General features: G+C 37.9%; 1 protein-coding gene across 1 annotated transcript in view; it reads left to right on the top strand.

Moving 5' to 3' along the window:
- Window positions 1-15,560, top strand: part of LOC150099409 (tolloid-like protein 2) — a 781,663-nt gene that overhangs the window by 349,962 nt on the left and 416,141 nt on the right. The window contains exon 4 of the mRNA XM_090403893.1: window positions 11,895-12,103. Coding sequence (XP_090260019.1) covers window positions 11,895-12,103 — 209 coding nt within the window. The remainder of the gene's footprint in view (window positions 1-11,894; window positions 12,104-15,560) is intronic.

The following is a 15,560-nucleotide window of genomic DNA, read 5'->3' as shown; positions in this document are numbered from 1 at the left end:
ACAGATATCAGTCAGTGAATCGTTGGATATTAAACTAATATTTACTTGACTAACATACAGAATTAAGTCTTTAATTTATTAATATTAGTAGGCAAGAAAAAGGTCATAACTCTTAAAAAACGTTTTTCCTTCTGATGTCTTATTGCTCTTTTCCTTTGCCATCAACTCTGGTTATTTCTCTTGGAAGAACAAAATCTACAAACAGATAGAGGGAACTGTTATGGGTTACCCCCTCTTGCCAATTATTACATGGAAAATTTTGAAAAACGAGCCATTGACTCTTCCCCTCTAAAACCTTCTATCTGGCTAAGATATGTAGATGATGTGTTCTCTATTTGGCCTCATGGCCCAGACACATTAGATTCCTTCCTCGGTCACCTCAATAGTCTTCATCCAAGAATCCAGTTTACGATGGAAAAGGAAAATAACAATAGTTTACCCTTCCTAGACACCTTAGTAACATGCCTTCCTAATGGAACCTTTCTTTCTCTGTATATAGAAAACCTACTCATACAGGCAGATACATTCACAAACTCTCCCACCACCCGTCCCAGCAATATGGCATTATTAAAACTCTGACCACTGCCCACAATCTTTGTTCCAGTAAAACTACCCTTTCAACCAAACTCAAACGCATACACAACACTTTCCTTTCCAATGGCTATAATGACTACAGAATTAAAAAAATAATCAAGTCCTTCTCCATTCCCTGACCATCTCTTCAGAAGGACTTCAGAAATGCCATCACCATTTCTTACATCCGTGGTACTTCAGAAAAAATAACCAGATCATTAAAAAAGTACAACCTCCATACGGCTTTTAAGCCCCACTGTAAACTTGCTACCCTTATCCGCTTCACTAAAGACCAGCTCTCTACTCTTTCAATGGCTGGTGTATATAGAGTACCTTGTTCCTGTAAACTTGCCTACTTCGGACAAACAGGCAGATCAGCATCCATCCGGTTAGAAGAACACAGTTCTTACATCTGCAAACACGATTATGGTCAATCTGGCCTTGCAGACCATGTTTTGGATACATCCCACAGGATCTCCTGGACAAAAACTACCATGCTCCACCATAGTAAATTCAAAAAAGAAAGACTATTCTTTGAATCTGCATTCAGGAATCAATCTAATTTAAACAAATACGGTTGCATTAAACTTCCAAAATTTGGGAAACTTTAATTATCAGAGATCTCTCTTTACATCCCAGGCCACCTGCAAATGCCAATAGAGGGCGCACCACCTAGATAGGACTTTAGTTTCACTTTGTATTTTATTTGTGTGTGTGTGTTGTTACAAAAAGTTTTTGTAATCACCGAAGATGTCTCTGCGATAGAGACGAAATATTGGAAGTATTAAAATTAGTGTCAATCCTTTCTCAGTTCTGTTAATATTCCATTAAACTTTTAACATGCATACTCTATTGAGGAGCTATACTGGATGAAGTAGGGGAGAGATGAGATCTGGAGTTGATGATTGATAGAAACCTGAAATTCAAAGGACATATTGCAAAGGTGGTGAAGGAAACACAAAGGATTGCTGCAATAATGAGAATTACACTGACTTGCAGAAATAAAAGAGTTATCATTCCATTGTATAAGACCCTGATCAGACCACACTTAGACTGTTGTTCTCAGATTTGGTCCCCAGGATTTGAAGGGGATAAATTAACTGTGGAAAGGGTACAAAGACAATTTCAGGACTACGCATGTTAGTTATGAGGATCGGCTGAGGGAATGTGGACTGCAGAGTTTGGTGGATAGAAGAAGGAGAGGTGATATGATTGAGACTTTTAAACTGTTGAGATATGGTTACAGGGTTGATACTGGGGAGTTCTTTTGCTTAGTTGAACAGCGGGAAGGAGTCATGACAAGGGATCATTCCTGGATGTTACGAATGGAAACTGTTTGCAAGATGGTGAGGAGTGGTTTTTTTGCATAGAGGGTGGTTTAACTGTGGAATGCATTGCCTGATAGAGTGGTGAGAGTGAGAACGGTCAATGAGTTTAAGGAGTGATATGATAGACTTTGTGTTTCCTAACAGGGATCTCCCACGATGAGTCTTTTGACTCCTTGGAGGCTTAAAAAATAATAATAAAAGTCTGAATGGGGTAGATGTAAAATGGATGAATCAGGGGATTTAGCATGAAATCATCTGGAAGAAAAAGAAGGCACTTTGGAGGCAACACAAAATGAATCATGATAATAATCAGTTGATAAAGAGCAGACATGCAAAACCCTTGTCAATTTTTTCAATGTGTCAAGTAGAACGAAAAATGATCATGGTAATATGATGTTAATGAAGGTTGGAGATTAGTAACTGCTGCAGAGGACATAGTTGAGGTACTCAGTGAGCAGTTCATCAGGTGTTTCATGCTTGATGTGAAATCAGAAGTTCAAGTGTAGGGAATGTAATGTCAGAAGGCTTAATAGTCAGTCAGCAAGAGGTATATGAGGAATTATGTAAATTAGATGTCACTAACACAGAAGGACTTGATGACATATCACCGTGTGTCTTAAGGGAATGTTCCAATGAGTTAGCATGAGCCTTGTGCTACCTGTTGAACAAGTCTTGCAACAGCACACGTCACAAATGAGTGGAATAAAGGTAAAATTGTTGCATTTCACAAAGATGGTGATAGGGTTGGGGCTGCTAATTATAGGTTGATCTATGTATGTATGGAGATATAATTAAGGTATTGGAGATGTTGGTCAGAGATAAAGGTGAGAAGCACAAAGAATACAGTGGTATTCTTTGTGCTTGTCAGCATGGTTTTGTTAAAGGGTAGTCATGTATTACCAATTTGCTTATGTACTGTAACAGAGTGGCAAATGCATTGGATAAAGGCGATGCATACACAGTGGTATACTTAGATTTTGCAAAGGCTTTTGATAGATTGCCACACCACAAGTTTTGTCACTAAATTAAAGCAGGTGGGGTTGTATAGGCAGCTCCCTCTCAGATTGGTATCAGCAAGTTGCATGTGGGGAGCAGTATCCTGAAAGACTAAAGTTACTAGTGGTGTGCCACTGGGAACCGTTTTGGTACCATTGTTGTTTAATTTGTATATTAATGATATTTGGAGGGATTTAACTGGTGTTATTAGCCTGTCTCATACGGAGATAGAGAGTCTTTTCACCTGGAAACTTGGATTTTTCGTCCCTCAGAACAGGCAAACCAGCCCCCCATGAACACATGCAATCTACAGTCATGAATACTTGCAACAATGTGGAAGAGATAGGATCCTGACCATATTACTTACACCCATGGTCAACCATGAGTTACACCATGGTAGTCAACTTTCAGGACACGAGATGACACAATATGATGATGAACGTGTTATGCAACTATTTCCAGAGATGATGCAAAATTGGGCAGAGGCATGAGGAATCAAGCAGATGTTGTGGCCTTACAGGACGATTTTAAATAGGTTATATGAGTGGGCAACATAAAACTGTCATTTCGGTGTTGCAAAGTGTAGGGCTCTGAAGTTTAGTAGGTGACAGTGGCATGCAAAGGACACACTAGGTGGAGAAATTTTGAAGAAAGTTGAGATAAGAGACCTTGGCCTGGTGGTCGACAAGGATCTGCAGTTCAGAGGTCACATTGCACATGTTGTGAAGTCATCACATCAGATTATGGCAATGATTCAGAGGACCTTACATGCTGAAATAAAGAGGTTCTGGTTTCATAAGTATAATGACTTGATCAGACCTCATATGGATTAATCTGCACATATTTGGTACCCTTGTGTACATCAGATTGAGGATATATTGGAAAGGGCCCATAGTAAACTAACCAAAGGTGATAATTGGTCTTTGGGATATGAATTGAGGGAATGCTGCTTGCCAAGCCTTGAATATGATGAAGAGAGGGGATATGATTAAGACAGTTATGTTCATAAACGGTTGTCACTGGATTAATGTGGAATACCTTTTTCCATAGAATGGAGGAAAGTGGGAGAACAAGGGGGGACATCCCTAGAAGCTGTGGGTAGGGAGTTTGAGCCAGGGAATAAGTTTCATGTTTTTTACATGAACTGTGGTCAGTGAGTTGAATACATTGCCTGACTTTGTGGTGAATGCATATTATTATTATTATTATTATTATTATTACCACCCAAGACCCCATGGAGTCAAAGACTCATCTAGAAGGTCCTTTTATCAAACACACAGCTCATCATACCATGCTTTAAACACACTCCAATTCTCTGCAGACACCACACTCTCAGGCAAGGCATTCCAATCATTCACAACTCTACATGAAAAAAACCTGCTTCTCACTCCCCTACTCACACCCTCCTTATACAGCTTCCAGGGATGACCTTTGGTTCTCCTCTGATCTCCAACTGTAAAACTTCTCCAACATTGATCTCATAATAACCCTTACTAACTTGCAGGGCTCTATCATATCTCTCCCTCTTCCTCCTATCCACTAGACTCTGTAAATTGCATCTTCTCAATCTTTCCTCATATTCGGCATTCCATAGGCCAGAAACTACCTTAGTCAGTCGCCTTTGGACCCTTACCAACATCTCTTCGTCCTTTTGAAAAACAGGTGACCAAATCTAGGCACCATAGTCCATGTGTGGCCTAATCAAAGCCTTATACAATGGAACAAGAATCCTCCTACTTCTACAAGTTAGTGTTCTCTGCATCATTCCCAGAAGTCTTTGTGTTGCTTTCACAATTTTGGCAATGTGTCCCCTAAATTTCAGATCCTTATCCACTATCACCCCAAGATCTCTTATTTCCTCGACGTCTGACAATATAACCCCCACCAAGCATAAATTCTACATCCCATCTTTGTTTCCCAAATTTTAAGACATTACATTTTGCAACATTGAACTCATATCCTCATTCCCATACCCAATCACTAAATTTATTCAAGTCTTCTTGTAAGTCCACAACATCTCTGCTTTTCATAGTTCGTCCCAACTTTGCATCATCTGCAAACAACTGAATATCCCCATCCAAATCTTTGCCAATATCATTAACATACAAGTTAAACAGTAATGGCTCTAAAACAGGCACCTGAGGTATACCACTAGTGACTTTCCTTTTCCGGGATATTGCTCCTCCATACACAACTTGCTGATACCTATCAGATAGCCAGTCTCTGATCCAATGCACTAATCTAATATCCAACCCCATCCTCTGTAGTTTGACTATCAACTTATCATGCTGTAATCTATCAAAATCCTTTCAGAAAAATAAGTATATTACTGCGTATCCCTCTCTACTGTCAAATGAAGCCACCTCCTTATTGTAATAAGTAAGTAAAAAGTAATAAGTTAGCAAATCTATGCTGTCCGTCAAAGATAATACCATTCCACCATCTTAACTACAACACCTGACACACAGACAGGCCTATAATTTGATGCTTGAGTTCTATCACCTCTGTTACGAAGCAGACAATCTTGCCCTCCTTCCACTCCTTAGGAACTTGACCTAGTGCATATTAAAAAAATATGACAAGGCAGATGTCAACTCCCTTGCACGTTCCTTCAGAATACGTGGTGATATATATTATCAAGTCACACAACTTTATTAACATCAAGTTTGCTGAACTTTCCATATACCTCTTGCTCACTTATAGTCAGTCTCTCCTCCCCCATCATCAATTCCTCTTAATCTCACCATGAAGTCATATTCGCAAGAATGAAAGACCTTGATGAACTGCTCATTAAGTATCTCCACTATATCTTCCACAACAGCTGTCCTTATACCATTTTCTCCAATCAGTGTCACCTGTCCATAATCATTCTTTTTGCTGGCTACATGTTGAAAAAACTCCCTAGGAATTTTTTTAGCTTCATTAGCTAACTGCTGCTCATTCCTCATTTTTGCTACCCTTACCAACCAAGTCACCCGCCTTGGCTGGTCTTTGTAATCCTCATGGAATTGGTTATTACGACTTCTCTTATGCAGCCTCTATAATGCCCTTTTTCTCTGTATCACATGCTTAAACTCTTAGTTCATCCATTTCACACCTACTTTATTTAACCTTCTGACACTTAGAATACATTCAGATATTGCTTCTATTAGACAGTTCTTGAATATTCCCCCAAGCTGCATTGATCTCTTTTCCAGTTAATTCCTCATTCCATGTTACACCTGCAAGCTGTCTCCTGAGCTCTTCAAAATCACCACCCTTGTAGTTCCACATATACCCTTTTCTCACAGAGGTCCTCCGACTGCTGGCAACCACCCAGGTAATCACTTCATGATCACGCTCACAAATTGGTGGGTGATTGGACACCTCATTTATAATTACATCCTCTGATGAGGTCATCAAATCCAAAACCCTCAATCCACATTTGCCCTCTGTTACATACTGTCTCAGGTAGTTGTCCCTCAATAACTCAAGAAACATATTTTCTTTACTTCCAGTTGCTATCTCATCTTCCCAGTCTATATTGCCATAATTAAAATCACCCGAATTGATCACTCTGTCTTGTTATTTGCTTGACTAATTTGATTATATATTTCATAGTCACTATCATCCACACTTCCAGGTGGATGGTAGTGACTATGAAATCCAGATGTAATAACAACATCCAACTAAGTATTTCATTCTTTTCACCTCTATCTCATACCATACTGCCTCAAAGCCACTGGCACTATTTCCTTCTTGCATCTCTACTTTGTATGGGCATAACTCTTTCTCTGTCATCAATAGTACTCTCCCCTCCCTTTTTACCCTTTCTATCCTCACCAAACACATCGTACCCTTCAATCTCTATTCCTGTGGATGTCGTCCTCATCCAGTTATGAAAGTAATGAAAGAAACTTATTCAAATTAAGTGGATATTGAGTCCAACATTATTTCTTAGCCGAATAAGACAAAGATGGGAAATCTATTTAAGAGTTTCATAGCGAATATAGAAAACTATAAAAGTTCAGTGAGTCCAAGCATAAGCCAACACCTGGTAGTACATGCTGGGGCAACTCATAGTAAAGGTGGAGTAAGCTCCGATCACTGTCCTTAGTATTTCCCCATAATGTACAACAGAACTCATCTGAGATTTACATCTGGTCTACCTACTCACTGACGAAACCTCAAAAAAGGTCGAAACCGGTCTGGGTAGTGACCTTCTCCCATAATGTATAACAGCATACATCTCCTAGGAGTTGTGTTGTACATTGTACAAGAACAGTGATCGCAGCTTACCCCACCTTTACTACGAGTTGCCCCAGCATGTACTACCAGGTGTTGGCTTATGCTTGAACTTTTATACTTTCTGTATTCAGCATGAAACTCTTAGGTAGATTTTCCATCTTTGAGTTTCTTATTTGGCTGAGAAATAATGTTGCATTCAATATCCACTTAATTTGAACAAATTTACTTCGCCGAAGTGAAGCCTATTGGCTCTTTATCTCAGAAAGAAACTTATATTCTTATATTATCGCATGTTCTTTCTTGTGGTTATATCAGTTGCTTTAACATGATTTTTGTTCTAGGTGTTTATCAATACTTTCCAGAAACCTCCCCACCCTCGCATATACACAAATAGCTATATGTAGCCGCAGTCTGGACTTATACGCCTCTTATGAAAAATTGTGGAAAATTATTATTATTATTATTCAGGTCTCCATGGAGTCAAGAGACCCATCAAGGGAGGTCCTTCCTATGAAACACAGACTAGCATACCACTCCTTGAACTCATTCACCATTCTTGCTCTCACCACTCTATCAGGCAATGCATTCCATAGTTCCACCACCCTCCATGCAAAGAAACCACTCCTCACCCTCTTGCTCACAGCTTCCTTTCATAACTTCTAGGGATGGCCCCTTGTCATTGCTCCTTCCTGCTGCTCCACCAAGTGAAAGAACTCCCCAGTGTCCACCCTATAACTGCCACTCAACAGTAAAAGTCTCGATCATACCACCTCTCCTTCTATCCACCAAACTCTGCAGGCTACGTCTGCACTATTATGCATCAGCAAGTCCTCATAATTAACATTGTACAGTTCTGAAATCATTTTTGTTATATGCCTCTCATCCTTTCCACAGTTAATTTATCCCATTCAAATCCTGGGGACCAAATTTGAAAACAATAGTCTAATTGTGGTCTGATCAGAGTTTTATATAATGAAACGATAACTCTTTTATCTGCAGGCCAGTGTCCTTCTCAGTATTACAGCAATCCTCTGGGTTATCTTCACAACCTTTGCAACATGTTCCCTGAATTTCAGGTTTCCATCAGTCACCATCCCCAGATCTTTTGTTTCCCCTACTTCCTCCAGTACAGCTCCTCCAATTGAGTATGCAGCCTCTCATCGATGTATCCCAAACTTCAAGACTTTACATTTTGCTGCATTAAACCGACATCCCCGTTCATTTGCCCATCTGTCTAGTTTATTCAAATCCTCTTGCAGGTCTGCCACATCTGCACTATTACTAATAACCCTTCCCGGGTTCACATCATCTGCAAACTATTGACAATGTCATTGATATAAAGGTTAAACAATATGACCCAGTACTGAGCCCTGTGGAACCCCACTTGTAACCATCTGCTTCCTTAATATTGCTCCACCATACACAACTCTCTGATACCTATCAGACAACCAATCCTGAATCCATTTGATTAACCCTACATCTAAACCCATGTGCTCCAACATGGGTTTAAATATCAGCTTATTGTGTCGTATCCTGTCAAATGCCTTTGCAAAATCCAAAAAAATGGCAGTGTATGCCTTTCCCTCATCAACTGCTATTGTCACTTTATTATAAAATGCAATTGTATTACTTAGGCGAGAGCACCCCTTAACAAATCCATGTTGATTCTCACATATAACATTATCCTCATCTACCCACCTCTGTATATAGTCCCTCACTAATTTCTCCACGATCTTAACAACTACTGATGACACACAAATTGGCATATAATTAGACACTTCCAGTCTGCTACTGCTTTTATGCATCGGCACCATCTTACCTTCCTTCCATTCCTTGGGTACCTTTCCTGTAGCTAGACTTTCAATGAAAAGCCAGGTCAAAGGAGCTGTCGACTCTTTAGCACATTCTCTCAAAACTCGTGGTGAATTACCATCCGGTCCCACAGCTTTATTGACATCCAGAGTACTTGATATTTTGAACACACTCTCCTCTTGCACCTCTAATCCTTATACTTGCCCTACCTCTCTAGTATTAAATCATTCTTCTCTAGGATGAAATACTCCAATAAAGTGTTCATTGAACAACTGCACTATGTCCTCTGCATCAGTCACTGTATTCCCATTTTTATCCCACAATGTAATTCTTCCACAATCATTTCCACTTCTACTGACCACACAGCTAAAAATTCCCTAGGATTTTCTTTGGATCTTAATGCGAGTCTCTTCTCATATTCCAGTTTTGCCTTCCTCACCATGCTAGTCCCTCTCCTGGGCTAAGTCTTATATTTCTCATGCATCTGCTCTCCACCCCTCTCCTTATATCTCTTCCATAAACTCTTTTTCACCTCCAGTTCCTGTTTGATATTGTTTGTCATCCACTTTATACCAAATTGTGCATACTTCTTCATTTGTTGAATACAGTTTACTATTGCCGCTAACAAATATTCCTTCACAATTTCCCAAGCACTAATGATATCCTGGCCTTCCAATTTTGCCCTCCATGGAACTGCCCCGAGTTGATATTATTATTATTATTATTATTATTATTATTATTAAACAAGACCTCATGGAGTCAAAGACTCATCTAGGAGGTCCTTTTATCTTACACACACATCTCATCATACCGGGTCTTAAACACATTCAAACTCCCTGCAGACACCACACTCTCAGGCAAGGCATTCCAATCATTCACAACTCTGCACGAAAAAATATCTTAGACTATTATAATCACCCTCCTTATAATTCCATATATGTTCCCTTTTCTTTGATATTCCTGCAGTAAAAACTACATAGTCATTTTCTCGAACTCAGGGCAGAGAGATATCATCTCAGTTATTATCAGCTCTTCTGATGCTATGACCAAATCCATAACTCTTGATTCTCTTGTTCCCTCTGTTACATGTTGCCTAAGACATTTGACCATCAAGAATTCTGGAAATTCCATTCCATTATTACTACATGCAATTTCCTCTTCCCAGCTTATACTGCTGTAGTTAAAATCTCCCATAATAATCATGCTTCTTGCTCTTATCAAGCTCAACTGCCTAAACATCTCCTGCTCCCCACCCCTCTGTACTCTTTGGGTTGTAGCAACACCCAGTAAATATCCTGTCTTACCCACCTCTACCTCACACCATATGCTTTCAAAACCATCAGTGTCACTGCTTTCCATAGCTTCCACTCTTAGAGGATATAAGTCATCACTTATCATAAGCAGTACTCCACCGTCACATTTTCCCCTCCTATCCTGCTGAAAAATTCTGTACCATGCTACTTCTATTCCTGTTATTATATCATCTTCTGTCAACCACGTTTCAGTGATCAAAATAATCTTTGACCGGGCTGATGCTATCAACACCACCAGTTCATCTGCTTTATCCTTATACTCCTGGTATTAGTATAAAGCATAAAAATGTCACTGCTTCTATACTTATCATTATCCCCTTCAGACCCCAATGGACTCAGTGTTACCTAATGTCGATCCCCCTTCCCCAAGCACCTATTTCCACAAGAGGCAACTCCTGCTGCCATCCACCCTGGGAATTTTAGTTTCCCTGCATCGACACACTGACTCATTCAGAAAACTGCCATCGTTCCAGATGCCTACGTCCTTCCTCATTCCAATTTAAGTTGTCTCTTGCATACAGTTCATTTCTGTCCTCAAATGCCCTCCAAACATCCATATTCCAATCCTCTCTGATGCATTCTGGCTATTATGCAATTCATTATTACTGCTCTTTTGCTAAGCTTTTCATTATCATACCTAGGTAGCAAACATACTATCTTTCCTCTTTGCGTTTTCTTTTGTACAACCTCAAGCACGAATCTCAGATCTTTTGCCACTCAATTTACACTGCCTCTCAAGTCATTCGTGCCTGCTATCACAATCATTTCATCCACCCTTTCATCCCGCATAATTGCCATAGCCACATTTTTTATTGCTTCTCAAGTCAAACATTCCTCTGGCATCCTATCTTGCACAACATGGATTATCAAGTCTCTCTCTCCTCTAACCCCTTCTCTCATGTTCTCCTACTTACCTGCTGGACTGGCATCACTCTGTCCCTGCTTCCAGCACTCCCTTGCACTCTTCTCACTTCCTCTCTCTGACTGTTTCCATTCTCTCCTCTTCTATCATTCCAATACCTTTCTCTCTTATTCCCTCTCTTCTCCTGTTTCTATTCTGTCCTCTTCTATCATTCCCATAACTCTGTCTCACTCCTCCTCTGATTTGCCTTGCATTCATCTCCTCTATTCGCCTACTCCTATCTTTCATATTTTTCATCTCATTCCCGAGACATTCCACCTCCTCTTTCAACTCATTTATCTCTCTCTGCAGTCTCTCTTACTCACCATTCATCCTTCCAGTCAAGACTATCTCCAAAAACTTCTCAATCATTCAAGTCTTCCACACTCCCACTCTTATTTTTTCATTCATATTTCACTCGTTATTCTCACCTTTCACACTGCTCGTCTCTCGATATTCTCCCACACCTGAAATTTCTAATTTATTTATTTATTTTTAAATTAATTAATTAATTTTATTATTATTTTTTTTTTAAATAACTTATGAATCTCTGAAACATACTTAATGCAAAAGTATACAGTTGGAATGGTAGATGTGGAGAAATATAGAAGCCAATGCTTTGAATAACCATTAAATATTCAAGAAAATTCTTTAGATGCTTATTTGCAAATATATTGATTGTTCTTTCATTGATTTATTCCTATTTTTTTTTATTTGTAATCCATATTTGTTTCTTTTCTGTAGGTGCAATCATGAATATATGGATTTATATACTGAAATTAAGGATCGTAGTATGGATCTTATTAGCACACCTTTTGGTGGTAGGTACTGTGGGCACAATGTTCCTCGAAGGAGAATATCCATGCATGAGATATTGGTTGTTGGATTCTATACAGATGAGAAAAATGTTTCAAATGAAGTCTTCCAAGGAATGTATGAGTTTATTGATGCTTGTAAGTATTCAAGTTACTATATTTTTACCAATAATGTAAAATTATTAACAGACTTCTTCTTCTTCAATAATCATATTTTTTATAATTTAATTCGCAGGAAATCCTCACTACACTTATGTTGTATTTGCAGTGCTGATTCTAATTTGCAATGCTGATGGTGGTGTTGCATAATAATAATAATGGTTTGTAATTCATCTTATGATGAAAATCTATTATTCATAATCATATAGTCAGGTGAACATTAGGCTTAGCATATTCTTAAAAGTTATACATACAGTACAGTTTGAAGTCATTTAGAGTCGAATTTTCAATTCACAGTAGTCTATCAAGTGGTGTTACTTTTGTAAAAATCCAAAATTATATCAAAATTTTAGTTCATTTATCGTGTGTGTGTGTCACTGATATGATGTATTTATGCACTTTTGTCATTGCAGACGATTTGATCAATTTTAATAATAATCCTAAATATCAAATTTCATTAAATCCTGGCTTCAGACCAGTGTGAAATTATTAGGTATATTACAGATTTGGTCAGTGAGTTTCATAGTGATGTGGATATGTTAGAAAGGATCTAGAGAAGATTCACAAAGGTGGTCAGTGGTCTTTGGAATGTATAGTATGAAGATAGATTGAAAATAATGTAATTTACAAAGTCTTGTGAATAAGAGAAGAGGAAATATGACTGAGACAAAAGTTGGTCAGGAATTGTTATCAGGTTAACATGAAAAAAATTTTTCATAGAATTGGGGAGGGGGTAGAACAAGAGGCCATCTTAGAAATTGTACAAGGAAGGCATGAGCAAAGGAGTGAGTCGAAGATTCTTTGCATGGAGAATGGTTGGTGAGTGGAATGCATTGCCTGAGTGTGTTGTGAATGCAGATACATTGAATCAGTTTAGAGCATGCTTGGATGAGTTGCGTGTGATAGTATGTACCTTCCACAGCGAGTCTTTGACTCCTTGAAGGTGAGATGTTAATAATAATATCAGTTGAAATCATTTTGGAATCATTAAAAATAAAGCAAAAATTGATCTGCATGGACATTTTCTCCTAAATTCTATCCATTCATATTTTGATTCTTTATGCCTCTCCAAATTATCTGATTGAAACAAAAATTGTGATGGCCATCAACTTTTTGTTATCATCATTATCATCATCAATTTCCTGATATGTACCCCCCAAGGGATGTGCAGGTTACTATGACAGCACTACATGATTGAGTTTACAGTATTATTAATCTCCTATCAACAATTTTCCTCCAAATCAATGTATTACTTATGAGCATTCCAATATTGTCATATCTAGCAATTCATGCTTCTAAGGCACTTCTGACCAAATCAATTTACCTAGGATAGTCTCTTTCCTGCTATCTTGACATCAGACACCTGTTTTGCTAGCCTTTCTTCACCCATTCTATTTAAATGGCCATACCACTTTAGATTAGCTCTGCTGACACAGTCTTGAATACTAATAATGTCAAGTTCCTTTCAAATATCTTCATTTTTAATGTTATTCTGCCATTCGTGCCATCGGTTCACTCCCCTAATTTTTCTCGGAACCCTCATATCTGTTGTATCAAGTGCTTTATTCCTAAACCAACTCTCAGATCCATAACTTAAAACTTGTTTAAACACTCTCTTGTATACTGCTAGTATGGTGTTTTGGCTAATTTCTCTCTTATTCCATAAAACTTTATTCAGCTGGCTACTCACCACACCTACTTTGTATTTCTATTTCCATATTTAACCTGCCATCCTCACTAAAAACTGTTCCTAAATAGCTGAAATATTTTACTTGTTGTATAGGATCTCCATTTAAAATACAGCCTGAAGTTTTCTATGCTCCTGCCTATTTTCACAGTTTTGGTCTTTTTATTGATGATTTTCATGCCAAATTTGTTACAGCTGTTATTCAGTTTAGTTAGTGAATATTGGAGACTTGCACCAGATGTGTTTAGGAGTACAACATCATCTGCATAAAGCAAATAGCTAGGTGTGACATCTCCAATTCTAATATCAGGCTTGATGCCACTTTCTTTATAATGTGATCCATATAGATGTTGAATAAGAGTGGAGATAATGTGCATCTTTGTCTTATCTCTAATTTTACATCAGACCATCTTCTTGTATTTCCTTCAATTCTAACTGCTGACTGACAGCTTAAATATAGACTATGTATTTCTCTGTATAATCATCCATTTATTCCATATGATTTTAGTGATTTGAAAAGCTTTTTTCGGGCCACCTTGCCATATGCCTTTTCCAAATCTACAAAATTAAAGTACTGATCCTTGTCATATTCCCAAGATTTCTCAACTATTTGTCCTCAAGTGAAAATCTGATCTTGAGAACCTCTATTTGGTCTGAACCCAGATGGTTTTTCTCCAAGTTTCTCTTCCACAATCTTTCTCAACCTCTTTTCAAGTATACTTGCATAAATCTTACATGGAACACTTAGTAGAGAAATTCCTCTGTAATTCTCACTTTCAATTTTATTCCCTTTTTTAAAGATGGGTATTATGACAGCTCTACTCCAATCGTTTAGAATTTGATCTTCTGACCAGGCCATCTCTGAATTATCATCTGCAAAACCTTTATACCTCCATACGTAAGTATTTCTGGTCAGATATCATCTACTGCAGCTGCCATTCTACATTTAAAGTTTTTTGATGGCTTTTTCTACATCAAATATTGATATTTATCTCTCTTTGTTTTCCTCTTGAAAATTTTCTAGTATGGTTCTGTCATAGCTTGGCTCATTTAATAGTCTTTCAGAGTAATTACTCCACTCATCTAGGATACTTATCTTCAGTTTTCGTGTCACCTTTATCATCTTTGATTTCTTTTACTGTACTCTTTCCTCCATTTCTAAGCTTCATTAATATCCTCCAGAACATTTTGCCACCTTCCTGATATTTATTTTCTATATTTTTACCAAAGTCTTCCCACAACTTTTGTTTAGCTACTTTTATATACATCTTAGCTCTTTTACATTTTTCTCTGTATTCTTTTAGGGCATGTGCTGACTAATTTGCTAGGAACTTTTGGTATCCTTTCTTCTTTTACAGGACTACTGCTTTAACTTATTGTGTCCACCATGGTGTTCTTATTTTTATATCATTGCAGACACTTAACACATATATCCCTAGCTGAATCAATCAATGTTTTCTTTAGAGTTTACCACTGAGACTCCAAGGTTTGGTTCTTGTTTTCAATTTGTTTAATTTTTTCTTCAATAATGTTTGTATAGTTGAATCTACAATTTACTTGTAAAAGCTGATCAACTTTTTTTTAAAAAACTTTCTTACATATTGTTCTTTTCAATGTGGTATCCATTTTTATCCTTAACTTAGTACTAAGTAATGGTCACTTCCAATTTCAAATCCTCTGTACACTCTTGTATCTATCCTGAATGAGCATGAAGATATCACTTTCAATAATGACATAGTCAATGAGGCT

Source organism: Typopeltis vanoorti, chromosome 14, assembly GCF_054136105.1.
Source record: "Typopeltis vanoorti isolate ZY-2024b chromosome 14, IOZ_Tvanoo_1.0, whole genome shotgun sequence".
NCBI lineage: Eukaryota > Metazoa > Arthropoda > Arachnida > Uropygi > Thelyphonidae > Typopeltis > Typopeltis vanoorti.
This window is presented reverse-complemented; position numbering and strand designations above follow the sequence as displayed.